This window comes from Elephantulus edwardii, unplaced genomic scaffold, assembly GCF_000299155.1.
Source record: "Elephantulus edwardii isolate Elephantulus edwardi_28Jun2011 unplaced genomic scaffold, EleEdw1.0 scaffold00031, whole genome shotgun sequence".
Lineage (NCBI taxonomy): Eukaryota > Metazoa > Chordata > Mammalia > Macroscelidea > Macroscelididae > Elephantulus > Elephantulus edwardii.
Genome location: NW_006399781.1, coordinates 2,315,572 through 2,329,609, shown reverse-complemented (window position 1 = coordinate 2,329,609; position 14,038 = coordinate 2,315,572). Strand labels below are relative to the sequence as shown.

The 14,038-nt window shown below is 38.3% G+C and overlaps 1 protein-coding gene across 1 annotated transcript; it reads right to left on the bottom strand.

The window, feature by feature from the left end:
* Positions 1-1,692: 1,692 nt before the first annotated feature.
* TTC14 (tetratricopeptide repeat domain 14) lies at positions 1,693-13,609 on the bottom strand. The gene is made up of 12 exons (XM_006884150.1): positions 13,452-13,609; positions 12,875-12,999; positions 12,570-12,769; positions 10,367-10,451; positions 10,071-10,200; positions 8,363-8,518; positions 7,487-7,558; positions 7,049-7,168; positions 6,837-6,959; positions 4,416-4,533; positions 3,366-3,475; positions 1,693-2,611 (listed from the first exon to the last, which is right to left on the bottom strand). Exons 1-12 carry the CDS (start codon positions 13,607-13,609, stop codon positions 1,693-1,695), a joined length of 2,316 nt encoding a protein of 771 aa, XP_006884212.1.
* Positions 13,610-14,038: the final 429 nt, after the last annotated feature.

The following is a 14,038-nucleotide window of genomic DNA, read 5'->3' as shown; positions in this document are numbered from 1 at the left end:
TGGGAATATACTGAAGACCATCATAAATCCATCTATTACTCCTACCTGTATTTTCCAAAAAGACCATTAACACGGCTTACTTTCAGAGCATTCATGCAATGTAAGTTCTTTCTTTAGTTATTGCATTTATACTGAGTTTAAAAAAAAATCAGGCTGGAAGAGTCTTAATTTACACTTTTGGAAATGTGGCATTAGGGGAAGGAAAGTGGAAAGGAAACTGCAGGACCGTTCTAGGCTATTTGCAAATATCCCCACTGCTTTCCTAGGTAGTATTTTGCAATACTAGGGCAGCTGCCTAATTTTCTTTGCCTAGAACACACAGAGACCAGTTGGCCTAGTGGACTGAAAGCAATGCTACCAAGCCAAAGGAGGGTGACTCTAATCCGTGGACCTCAAGCCTGTGTTTCATTGTTTTTGTTTAAACAGTCTTCTATCTACTAAGTCATATAGCCCTGTTATGTCCACTTTCTGTACAGAGGTAACTTGTGGTCACTGTGAAGCTGAACACTGTGACACTGATGTGTCAAATGTGATGACGGTTATCCATGGTGGACAGTGTTTGGTGGCGCTCCCCATCTGAAACAAGCTTGGAAGCAGGAGTGGCATCCACTTCCTTAAATAGCTTGCCTCCGGAAACCCTATAAACCTGGAGAAAGGATGAAAGTCACACACGCATGTGCCAAGGACTTTCGTTTATAGGGTTGCTATTAGTCGCTTACTACTAGTACGGCACTTAACAATAGAGGAATAGTAGAAAGGGCTCCGGTGGCACAGTACACTGGGAGCTGCACTGCGAGCCCAAAGGCCTGGCAGTTGGATCCCACCAGCCGCTCTCTGGGAAAAAATGGACAGTTTCTTCCCATGCTGATTTACAACCTCTGAAACCTGCTAGAGGGTCATCTATGAATTATTTGCATTTTGGTGGCTGTGAGTTTCTGTTTTAGAAAGGAAAATCAGATGTAAAGTGTGCTGCTTTTGCACTTTTCCTAATCTAACCTACTCCTATTTAGAATGAAGATAACGGTTTAGATAAATGTTTAAAGTTAAAAACCTTCTTAAGGCTTTAATACTGAAACATGAATGTAAACATAATAACAAAGCAGCAAAACGGGCTCCTCCTAGTCAACCTCAAGACCCTCTTTGTGTTGTAGTAAAATGCTTATTAAGGTGGACAGAAGCCAAAGGTACATTAACAATTTCAATTAAATCACTTTCTAGAGGCCAATAACAATTATTAACAATTATTATCCCGTCATTTTAAAATTAAATTTAAAAAAATATGGCATTTAAAACTTACCCAAATATGTAACATCTTAAGAGTGGAGAACTTTTAACAAAAAAGGAAAATAAACTGATAAAAATAATCCAAGTAGTCAACACACAAATTTATTTTTCTCAACCAGCAGAATGCCATCATACAATGAAGAAACAATACTTTCAGAGAATGATTATTAGGTAAACAAGTTAAACCATCAGAGTGGGAAATACATACAAATTTCCCATGAAAAGTCCAAAAATCAAGCAGTGAAAAGTGAACTTACAAATAAAACAAAAATACTCTGGAAAAAACCAAGAACATTTGGTTTTGCAATCTCTACATTTTAGGAGCAGAGGCTTATTCATTAAACTGAAATGACCGAGGAAACAAAACACTGTCAAGTGTTTATTGTAATGATACTAACTGCCTTGATATTACTTTTTGGGCTTATTTCCCTTTTCTTTCTCAAATTCAGCTATCTGATTAAATATATTGAGCAAATTTTGAGGTAAATTCTTTTTAACCTTACTTTCTGATTGCTCTTTGCTCCTTAGTCCATCTTCTGGAACCTCTGTTTTATTATCTTCCCCATAACTGTCCCTCCTTTCATACTCTCCTTGATTTGTCTTTTCAGTGTAACTTTGCTCATGTTTACTAAAATCGCGTGATCCAGAATAAGTACATTTTTTGTATTTTTCAAGTGACTTCCAAGAATATTCTGAGCTTGCAGGTGAAGTCGAATACCTCCCTGAGGCTGCCTCCCACCTTCTGGAGTGCTCCTTTCTTCCTTCCACTTCTCTGTCAAATCTCTTATGACCATAATTTTTTGTCTTGTCCTCTGAACTCCTATAGAAGGAATCTGAGGAATCTCTTCTACTGGAAAAGTGTCTTTCTGACTTATATGGCTTTTCTGTTTTGCTGCTACCTGCCTGAGGTTTATGGCTATTATAGAAATCTCTTGGCTCTTCAGACCTACCTCCACAATCATCCGGAATTGGAACTGAAGGTGATGAGATAGGGAATCTTTCTTTTTCTCTTGCGTGTGTCTTTTGATATGGCAACCTATCCTGCTTTTCTAGTAGTTTTTCCATTTCTTGTTTCTGGTTAAGAAAAGATGCTGAAGTATTGCTTGGAAGTGGGTAGTACTCATCCTTCCTATTCTGATCTATATGATATGAGGATACCTTAGATGAATGCCTTTTGGAACTTCGGGAAGACTCTGAACGGTTCCTCTTACGCTTCTTATGCCTTTTGTGATTGGAAGAGGAAGAGGATGAGGAGGAAGAAACAGATTCATCAGCAGAAGAAACACTTGAAGAGGAAGATGATGATTTTCTTTTTTTCTTCTTTAACCTACAAAGTGTAGTTAAGGCATCAGAAACGATTAGTACAAAATACACTCCCTCGTTATACATACTGATTGTGGTATTATTTTGTTCCCTTTAGAAATTTCTAAAAATAGTGATGTGGACAGGTGATAAAATACTAATCTAGGATCCAATGCTTCCAGAAGGCATGACTTTGGGGATACTTTGCATAGACAAGTGTTTAAGCAAATCCATCATTCCTAATCCTGTCATAAAAACTACCTAAATGCATAAACGAGAGAAGTGAACTCTTCTATCTGAGAAGCTCCAGTTTACCTCACTACTAATGACTATCTGTGACTAGCAATTCTGAGGTCAGGGAAAGGTCCTGTGCATTTTAGGATGTTTAGTAGCATTTATAGTTTCTGTCCACTAGATGCCAGTAGCAATCCACTCACTATAAACATGAAAAGTGTCTTTAGACAGATGTCTCTAGGATGATACAACTGTGCTCAGGAGAGGACTACTGTTCTACTTTTAAGACTATTTTTTTTTTAAAGATAACTCATTATATATCTAAATTCTAATGTTAATTTTCTGAGGTGGTGATGGAAAAATGATCCTTAAGATTCTACTTTTCTTAACCTCTTTACAGAAAAGCATGTGATTCAGCCTTTTTGACTCCCATTGTTACTACTTGAGACACTTTGACTCTTTTTTACTTACTTTGCCTCCATATGGCACTTTGGTTCAACTCAGTTGCTGTTTTAGGTTAAAAAATACTGAATATCATAGTTTACCTTTTCTCCTCTTTTAACAGTTTACGTAACTTTTCTGCACTTGTTTCTATTTTCTTTGTTTTCTGTTTTTCTTCCTTCTCAGCTTGTTTTTCTCTTAATTCCAAAGATTTCTTTTAGAACCCAGATATCAGAAAAAAATCACACGTTAAAAATAGCAAAATATATAAATCCCAGCATTTAAAAAAAACCACACAACAAATTCCCAACCAGCAACCAGGTTCAGTATACCCAAATTACCATATTCCCAGCATTAAAGAAGTATTTTTTTAACATGTGAAAAATTAATCATACAGGTGTTTTGGCATTAAACACGGGAATGTCCAGGACAGAATCGAGGACCATATTGCAGTTGGTGTCCCATGAAAAAGAGAGGAAGCCGTTGCAACAATACCCATGACCCCGTACCAAGAAACAGGAAAAACATAAATACATGCAGAATCATTTTAAACAAGAAAAATTTAAAGAGGACAAAATTTTAAATTGAAAAAAATCCATTAAGGTAAATTGAGAGAAGAATCACCGTGTTCGTATACAAACCATTTTTAAAACAGCACAGCCCGATTGTACGCATGATTACATAAGAAATCATTTTCCAGTTTGTGGACGGGGACGAAGAGCACCAGATGTCACAGATAGCAGCAACGGTCCAATTCAGAAGAAAATACATGAGAAAACATCATCATCAGTATTACAGGAAAAGAGAATTCAAAAGACTTACTATAATGAGTTAAATTACAGTAGCAACACTGGTAATTTGTTAACCACCATGAAAGTTCACTACAAAAAAAAGTTCAAAAACTGTTCTCAAAACCACACACCGAATTTAGCTAATATAATTTTCTCAGGGTTTTTTTCCCCCCTTCTTTGAAAATTTCTGTATACTAAGAAATAGATAAAGGAATAATGAAGTCAATTTCAAATACAATTAGTAAAAGCTGTTATCTAAATATAAGACACTGTTCACAATGTGTCATTTATGTATCCTCTGGAAGAAAGTCTGAGCATTAATGTTAATTATCACTAATTTTCTAAGAGGAAATAAAGAATCACCTGCATGTATCTGTGAAGTTTCTGCAGAGCATCCTCCGCATCTGTGAAAGTTTCATCCAATGCCAATGCTTTCTTATAGTAACTTTCAGCATTTAAAAACTTTTCCTCCTCTTCTAACCTGTATATGAAAGGAAGGTTTAGATTTTTTTATAAAAAGTGCCCAAATACAGGTCAGGTACTTATAGGAGATGGTTTATTAAGCACAAGGGAGATCTGTTGTCCTAGTGGGCTCACTGTCCTAGTGGGCTCACTGCCAAACTAAAGGCAGGTGGTTCAAAACCACCAGCTGCTCTGTGAGAGAAAGATGGTCAATCTCCTCTCACGAAATTTACAGCCCCTGAAAACCTGCTGGAGGGTCAGCTATGAGTTAGTTTTATTCCACCACACACAGCAACAATGTATTACAGACAAATTATGTCTAACAAATTATTTTCCAAAATAAATACCTAAATCATGAGATTCTTATTTGATCATAAGATGACAGCAAAATATAAGATATAAATACTAAAACTACTGCACTGAGATAATCTTAAAATTTTAAATAAAAAATATCCCTTTTAAGTCATCTTAAAACTGAAAAATAGTGTTACTAGTATTACTTGTCTGCCTTGAGATTTGAAAGATGTTTTAAGATCTATCCATATGGAATCAAGTTGACAGGAGCAACTTGAAAGACTAGAAAGGTACCATGGGTAGTCTTGAATTTATGTTAACCAAAGCAGCAACTCAGATTCTGAATGGTTGTACAATTAAAGAATGCAGTCAATGGCATGGGATTGTTTAAACTGTACAAATAATGTGTTTTGCTATGAATATTCTCATCAACAAAATAAATATATATATAGGAATTATCTGTGAATAACCAGAGCCATACAAGGCATCTGTAGCAGTCACAAAAATATACATTCTAAGCCAAGGTACTCTGCAAATTTATTATGATTTTGACTTTTAGGATAGGATTATATAAACTTGCTTCTCCTAATAGTAATTTGTTATTGTGTACCACAGAATCGGAACCAACCAAAAGCTGACCATCTGGCAGGTATTTAAACAGGTTGAGACTGGCCATCTACAGAGCAGCTGGTGGCCTCAAAGCATAAGCCTTTGGGACTGCAGCACAGCTTCTTGCGACTGGGCCACAAGAGCTCCCTAAAGTTTATGAAAAATTTTCTTTCCTACAGAAAATTTTTCTGATATGTCACTCTTTAGAAACATTATCACGGGGGGCGGGGGGGAGTGCAATAATGAATGAATGGAAATCCAAAGTCTCTGTAAATCTTTACTGATATTAATAATAAACTTAAATAAAACAAAAAAATTACTATACAAAAAAAGAAACATCATCATCATCATCAATAGACACACAGATGAAAATTACAGATCTGTGCTTCGACAAAATATAATTAGTAAGTCTGCAGAGGAGAGTGAAAGAAATTTACAAAACAACTTGTTTTTAGAAAAGGTGCACAAGTAATATTAAAAACCAAAGCAAAAACATGGCTTTGATAGGATAACTTATGTAGGAAATAAGAAACAAGTCAAAGATTTCATTTTTGGCCTGAACAACAGAATGGCAATTCACTCAGCAAAAAGACACCAACACATTGATAATAAAAGTACCATATCTTATAAGGTGCAGGCCACCTACTGAGTGAGGAAGTAAAAAAGCTGCTCTAATCACTTTGGCCCAACAAGAAGGCCAAATAAGCTAAAAACCAAACATGGCAAGAATCTCATTAATTTAAAATTTGGGATCATTTTGATGGAAATGATCATATAAATAGGAATGGCAAAGCAAAGAGATGTACCCATTTGGAATAGCAAAAGATACTATTAGTTATAAACTGGCTTTTAATTATTGACGCAGATTCTTACTTGCATTACAGGACTGGAATAAGGTGTTAGAAATGAATTTCTCATTTACTAAAACAACAATGTCAACATGTTCAATAAGAACATGTAACTAATTTCTGTATTCTTATTTCACATATCTATGTAATGAGACTTTTCAGAACAAAGAACTTGAGGCAATAAGAGTATTTTCAATCATAAGAACCATAGTAATAAAGCAAGGAAAAAAGGACTGAAAAGCCTGGAAAGAAAAAAAAAAAAAAGATAAGCTACTGAAAAGATTTTCCAGCCAAAATTTAAACAAAAATTGTCCGAACTGATTTAATGATGCTATTTCTTTACGTTACATTTAAGAGTATATTAGTCGGGTGAATATTAAACAACTGCTGTTGAGTTGATTTTGACTCCTATAGGACAGAGCAGACTTGTCCACTCAGGTTCAAGGCTGTAATCAATACAAGATGCAGACTGCCACATCTTTCTACTATCAAGTAGCCAAATACTTCCTCACTGTACCACACTGCTGCTATGGTTGATTACTAGACCTCCCCTCACAACCATGGCACTTACTGCCCTCCTCGTTCTACAAGTGTCTGGCAGAGGTATTTTCTTGCATTCCTGTGAGTTGGACAGTTTTCCAGTGCAAGTTCAAAATCTTCTATTGCTTTGCTTAGACTGCCTTTCGTTGCATACCTGGAAACAAAGGAATTTATCTTGTGAGCTCTATGTCTATCTTACACATATTTACCTTTTAAAAGTTCTTTACGTTCAGGGTCACTTACAGTGCTCCACGAGCTACCAAGGCTTCCACATTTTGTTTGTCGATTTCCAGAGCCTTATTATATTCATTCATAGCATCAACATGGCGTCCAACCTTAAAATAATCAACTCCAATCTTCACACTAGAAAGACATTTAACAAATTCCAGAAACATTTCTCAGAATATGCAATAAAATGTAAAACTTTAAAAGTATCATTAAATCTGGCAAACATACTTTTTAGTACTCTTGATATTATTTATAAAGAAGTCCACATATTAATACAATTTTTTAAAAATTTCTTTTGAAAAAACTAAACTAGAAAAAATGTCAGATTGACAGTATCATTTATATGTATTTTTTTAAAAGAAACCACTAGCTTATTTATAAACACAATGGGTCTTACTGATGACACCTTTTAGACTAAATAACACAGCTATTGAAAGACAAAAGTCCTCGTACCATTTTAAAGCCCAAGATGCAGACTGTTTCTTTCTTAAGGCAGCAGCATAATCATCTTCAGAGAAATTTTTGCTATCAAAGAAAACAAGTGGTAAATAATTAAATAAAAATCACTAATTCTAACAGAACCTCAACACTGAATGAATTCCAAGGAAGAAACTGTTATTTCTAGAGCAAAATGCCTGAACTGTATTACTCTCAAACATGTGTTAATATTCTATTCTAAATATACTCCTGCCATGCAAGATCTGTCTAGGCAATGTCTATTGCATGGACATCTATTAATTCTATCAAGCTGTAAGTAAATTTTAGGTATCTCCATCTGAAAACAGCTTCCTGCATGCACCATGTTTACCTCATGTAGTTTACATATACAAAATGTTTGTGCTGTCCTGTGTGTTAATGGCACAGTATATTCATAACCTGTGTTTTGGAAGGGAGCCCTGTTGGCTCTGTCTTAAGAAACTGTGCTGAAACCCCATCAGCTGAACTGCGGGAGGATGGGCAAGCTCCTCCAAGCAACTAATTGCCTCTGAAAACTGCCAGAGGGTCAGCTATGGGTCACTTCCAACTTGACCGTACACAATAAAAGCAACAATGCTGTGAAAGTCCTAATTAACTCCCACACTTCAACCCAGAGGCAGTAGGACCCAATCTCATGTAGCATTATCTTTGTCTAATTTTCCTTCAAAAACACTACTCTAAGATGAATCATGTTTCCCAAACTCAGAAAAATCAGGAGATATTAAATAATTGGTTCTACTGAATACTTTAGGAAACCAGTATCACATGTACTGAAGACCAAGCAGGAAAGTTAGTATTCCTATACGCTGATGTTCAGGCATAATTTAATTAAAGAACACAAATTCCTCATACCTTTGTAGGCCTCTCATTAAAGATGGTGGATTTGACTCATCTATGCCCAGTTTTCCAAGAAGAAATTCAACTACTCCGGGATTAACGAATCCTAAGGAACTCTGCATAATATTTTCGTAGGATTCCAAAGAGTTGCTGTTTAGTTCAACACTCTTCCTTTAGAGAAAAAAATTACAACAAAAATGTGAAAATAGTAATAAAAAGCACACTGTATATGATTTACTATTGTTACATGCCATTGAGTCGCCTGTGACCCATAGCGACCATATGTATAGCAACTCTGAAGTCTACCCTGTCCTGAGCCAGTCTCACTTATTCTGACACAACACCACCCATTACCCTAGTTCCTGTATCAATCCATCTCACACAGGGTCTTCCTCTCCTGCAAAGTCCCTCCACACTTCTGAGCATGATATCCTTCTCCAAGGACCAGTCTCTCATGCCCAAAGAATGTGAGATGGAGCATCAAAATCCTAGCCTCCAAGGAGAAACTTGGTTTCACCCTCTCCAATACAGACCTATGTTTTATTGGCAGTCCATGGTATGTTCAAAACTCTTCTCCAGCACAATTTGCAGGTACTGATTACTAAACATTACAAATATCCTCCATCACACGTTTTCATAGTTTTTCCATAATAGTTAATTCATATATCCTATTTCTACTATCAAGTCATTTGAACAGAATAACAGGATACCATGTGGTTTAAAATCAGAAAAGGTGTGCATTCGGGTTGTATTCTTTCACCTAACTATTCAATCTGTATGCTGAGCAAATCATTCAAGAAGATGGACTACATGATGTCCAGCAGACTTCTACGTGGTGTAAGAACTGGAAGTCATCAATAACTTGTGTTGCACAGGAGACAAAACCTTCCTTGCTCAAAGGGGAAGTATTAACTTAAGATCAAAGGCTGCAGCCTTCAGTATGATTTCTATCTCAACACTAAAAAAAAGCAAAACACCTCACCAGCAGACCAAATGGCAATGCTACGGAAAATGGACAAAGATTGAGACTGTCAAGGATTTCATTTTCATTTGATCCACAATCACCAATCATGATAGCAGCAACAGAAATCCGAAGATGTTCACTGAGAAAAATCTGCTGGCAAGCACCTCTTTCAGGTTCTAACAGTGTGCCTGATCCAAGGCATGGTACTTTGAATGCATGTGACAGCAGAACACGTCTAAAGACGACCAAAGATTGTGATGCTGGCAGAGTACTGAACATACCATGGACTGTCCAAAGAACAAACAAAAACTGTTTTGGAGGAAGAGCAGCGAGGGTGCTCTTTTAGAGGCAAGGATGGTGAAAATGAACACACATATTTTGGCTAAAAAGGCCCCATGTCTGGAAAAACAGGTCAACAGAGGAGGAAGACAATCAATGAGATGGACAGACACAGCGACTGCACACTAACTTAGCAAGGAAGAATTTGTGAGGAGAAGGCAGGATCAGACAATGTTTCCATCTGTTTTTATAAGATTGCTGTCAGTCACAGTCAACTTGATGGCATCTAACAACAATTTCTACTAAAACAGTAGTAGCATTATCACATGGGGCTTAAAATATATGTACTGTTTGTACACAAAGGTGTGGCAACATTATATGGTTCCTTTTACTAAGTATGAAGGAACCTAAGAGACATTACAATAAAGTCTGACACAATTTGTTTCTAGAAAAAGAAATCTTGTCAAAACAATAAATTACCTGTAGTACAAAGGAAGCTCTTCAGAACTAATTACACCTAATTTAACACCAGATAAGTGTGGTGGAAGGGATGAACTGTACAGAGAAACTGCAAGCTTTTCATGGTATCTGTCAATATCTTTGATTCCAGCTAAAAAGAAAATTAAAAAGAGAGGAAGGCTGATTAATAAGAAAATATAAGCTAATAGGAAAGACATAAAACTTTTCTGAATATTTTTCTCTGACTATATTTTCACATTACCAAAACCAAAATTTTGAAAACTACTGTTACATTTTATTAATAGGAAACTAATCACCTCGGATGATATCACCAGTTTGGTAATAAGATAAGGGGTCACCATGGTTACTATGAGAAGGCACATCCCTCAATGGACAAAGAGCCTGTAAAGAAAAGTATTTTAAAAGATCAGAACATCTTACTAGTGAGAACTGTGTCCTCTTTTATCGTAGTTGTACAATGTAATAGCTAAGTTGATATAAACACTAAAAAAACTAGTATTCTAAGTCTAAAGAACTTTAAAATTTTCTGTAATAATCAGCAACACATTTTTCTGTTTCCTTTGGGAAACTTAAATCTTATCAAACGTTTCAGTTAGTTTCAGAAGCCAAAAAATATAAACGTAGATTAGGAAACAAAAATATATTTTTCACTTGTGAAAATATAATTTAAAATTAATCTTTTAAAGATATATTTATTATTATATATGTATTAGTATATATGTATACATGTTGTTGTTGTTGTTGTTATGTACCATCGAGTCGTTTCCGACTCATAGCGACCCTATGCACAACAGCTCTAAACCCTGCCCTATCCTGCGCCAACCGCACCGCCTCCGACACACCCATCCCGATTACCCCAGTCACCGAATCAATCCATCTCATAGAGGGTCTTCCCCTCCTGCAATGTCCCTCCACCCTCCCAAGCATGATGTCCCTCTCCAAGGACCCGTCCCTCCTGGCAACATGTCCAAAGTATGTCAGACGAAGCCCCAGAATCCTTGCCTCCAAGGAGCAGCTTGGTTTAATCCTCTCCAAGATGGATCTGTTTGTTTTCCTGGCAGTCCAGGGTACATTCAGTACCCTTCTCCAGCACCACAGCTCAAAAGCATCCACTCTCCTTCTGTCCTCCCTAGTCATTGTCCAACTCTCTGATGCATAACAAGCGATTGCAAATACCATGACCTGTATCAGGCGCACCTTAGTCTCCAGAGAGACGCTGTTGCTCCTGAGTACGTTTGAGAGGTCCCTAACTGCAGACTTTCCCATCGCGATATGCTTTTTGATTTCCTGACTGCTGGTACCAAGAGTGTTAACTGTGGAGCCGAGCAAAGTGAAGCTGTGAACACTCTCAATCTCTTCATCATCCATCCTGACGCTGCCAATTGGTCCAGTGGCGAGAATCTTTGTCTTCTTGACGTTGAGCCTCAGTCCATACTGAAGGCTGCAGTCCTTGACCCTTTGCAGCAAATGCATGAGGTCCTCCTCAGTTTCAGCAAGCAAGGTTGTGTCATCTGCATAACGGAGATTGTTGATAGATCTTCCACCAATCCTGATGCCACAATTCTCCTCATAGAGCCCAGCCTCTCGGATAATCTGCTCTGCATACATGTTGAAAAGGTATGGAGACAGGATGCATCCCTGGCGTACACCCTTCCCTTTTTTGAACCATGCAGTGTTACCCTGCTCTGTTCTGACTACTGCCTCTTGGTCCAAGTATAGGTTTCGTATTAGCACAATTAAATGTTCTGGGATTCCCATTCTTCTCAGAGTCAGCCACAGTTTGTTATGATCCACACAGTCAAATGCCTTTGCATAATCAATGAAACACAGATAGACATTCTTCTGGTATTCCCTGCTTTCAGCCAAGATCCATCTAACATCAGCAACGATATCCCTAGTACCACGACCCCTTCTAAACCCAGCCTGGACTTCCGGCAGTTCTCTGCTGATGTGCTGTTCTAATCGTTTTTGGATGATCTTCCGCAGAATCTTGCTTGCATGTGAAATCAATGACACTGTTCTGTAGTTTCCACACTCAGTTGGCCAAGTGGTTGTTCTCCAGATTTCTTGATATGTATGTATACATATATATAAATATAATCCAGGCCTATTAATTGTAGGCAAAATATCTTATAATAATGTACAAAGAACTTATTATTCAGAATATTAGCAATTTTCCTCTAATATGCCAACATGAAACTATTTATTGCTAAATATGAAATAGTTAAAATCATCTTTAGCTAGAATACCAACAAACCTCACTATGTTTACTAACAGCTTAAAAAGCAGTTAAAAAAAGGGCACCCCACTCCCTCCAATCAGAAACAGAAAAGGAAACGGTGCAATTTTTCCTGTTAGCAAAGTATTAAAAAGAATCAGCCCTTTCAACTTAATTTCAATGCTAATTTTCAACTAAGAGTCATAAAGTTCATCCCCTCAGGTATATTCAGACTGATCAAAACAGAAGTAATCCAAGTAACTGAAACTTTATTAACTTACTGTGATTTCCAAGTGAGATATATCCCTCATGATGCCACTGCCTAAACAGATCAACACAATGAAAAACCCAAATTCCCGAATGGAACTAATTCTTCCAATCACTATATCACCACGCTCGATATCTCGGAAAAATAACTCTCTCTGGTCCGTACTAGGTATCTCCATGAACTGTTCTAACGGTGGCATGACTGCATAGTGATCTGGGGAAACGAAACAAAGAAATGATGAACAACATTTTTTTGTTCTATTTCATCTGAAAGTACTTAACAGTACTTCTATCTTCAAGAGGTCTTAAGACTACTCACCTTCACTGTCCTCATTAATTTCAGAAACTGCTGGTGCGTCTGATTTCCATGAAAGCGCAAAAAGCAGATCAGCTTTTTTGGAAATAAACTTTTGTATTTCAATACTGTCAACTCTCTTTTCTTTTCTTTAAAAAGAAAGAAAAGTTAGGAAAATGGGTTTATGCACAAATTCTCGTTTATGTACAAATTCTCTTTTATGTACAGATTCTCCAAGCGTCCAACAAGACTTCCATCGTCCCACCGGGCTGCATCCTAAATTTCATTCCACTTAGGAAAAAAGTTTCTTAAAAGGAATGAATTCATCAGGCTTGCTCTTGGGGGGCGGACAAAGCAAAAAAGTGACGCCCTCGGCGGCAGAGAGGAAAATCCAGGGAACTGAGGGGTCGAAGAAGCTATGCTGCAGCCAGGCTTGCCGCAGAAAACTTGAGCCCGCAGCCCGCCCGTCGTCCGCACGGACGCCCCTGCGTCCCGCCCAGCGGCCGCGCGGCCCTTCCCGAGCCCGCTCTCCCGGAAGCAGCCGCCCGCTGTAGCGGAGGAGCCCCCGGGGGTGTCTGCTCCGGGGCATCGCTGCATTTACCTGCTCTGTAACTGATGGGGCGGCGGGCCCCGCGCAGGCTCCGCCACCGACCCCAGGAGACTCCGGAAGTGCGGGTTGTCCTGCTGTTCGTTCCGCAGCAGAGAGAGCAACGATGGCCCGTGGCAATTGAGCGACTGCCGCAGAAGGTCGCGGTCCATGGCTAGATTTGGCGGGACTCGAAAGAAGGCCAGGCAGCTAACTCTAGTTCCGCGCCCGGCACGCGAGTCCACCGGCGGCGGAAGCCAACATCGCCCTCGCTTACATGTTTCCCTCCCGGAAGTGTTCCAATCTGCCCCTAGCGGTGCAGTCGTTGAGCTCAGACTTTTCTCGCGAGACCGAGAGGAAGTACGGAAGCCGTGAAGGAACGGGGCCGCATTCCCGCGCTAGGGATTCAAAGCTGACTTGGTTGGAGAAAGTTGGCCTTCCATTTCCCAAGTGTTATTTTTACAGTGAAATCACTGTTTCTTGCAAATGTCTCATTGAGAATTTCTTAGATCCTTTGTATTGGACTCAAGTCTAGGGAATCTACATATTTGTTGAACTTCTTTTAAGTGCTGTTCCCGGATTGAGACTCTCAAATGAACCGC

Coding starts and splice junctions, on each gene's coding strand:
- TTC14 (XM_006884150.1), bottom strand. CDS start 13,609: ATGGACCGCGACCTTCTGCGGCAGTCGCTCAATTGCCACGGGCCATCG. Junction 13,000..13,451: donor CCCCATCAGTTACAGAGCAG/GTAAATGCAGCG, acceptor TTCTTTTTAAAG/AAAAGAAAAGAGAGTTGACA. Junction 6,960..7,048: donor TTGGTAGCTCGTGGAGCACT/GTAAGTGACCCT, acceptor CTTTGTTTCCAG/GTATGCAACGAAAGGCAGTC.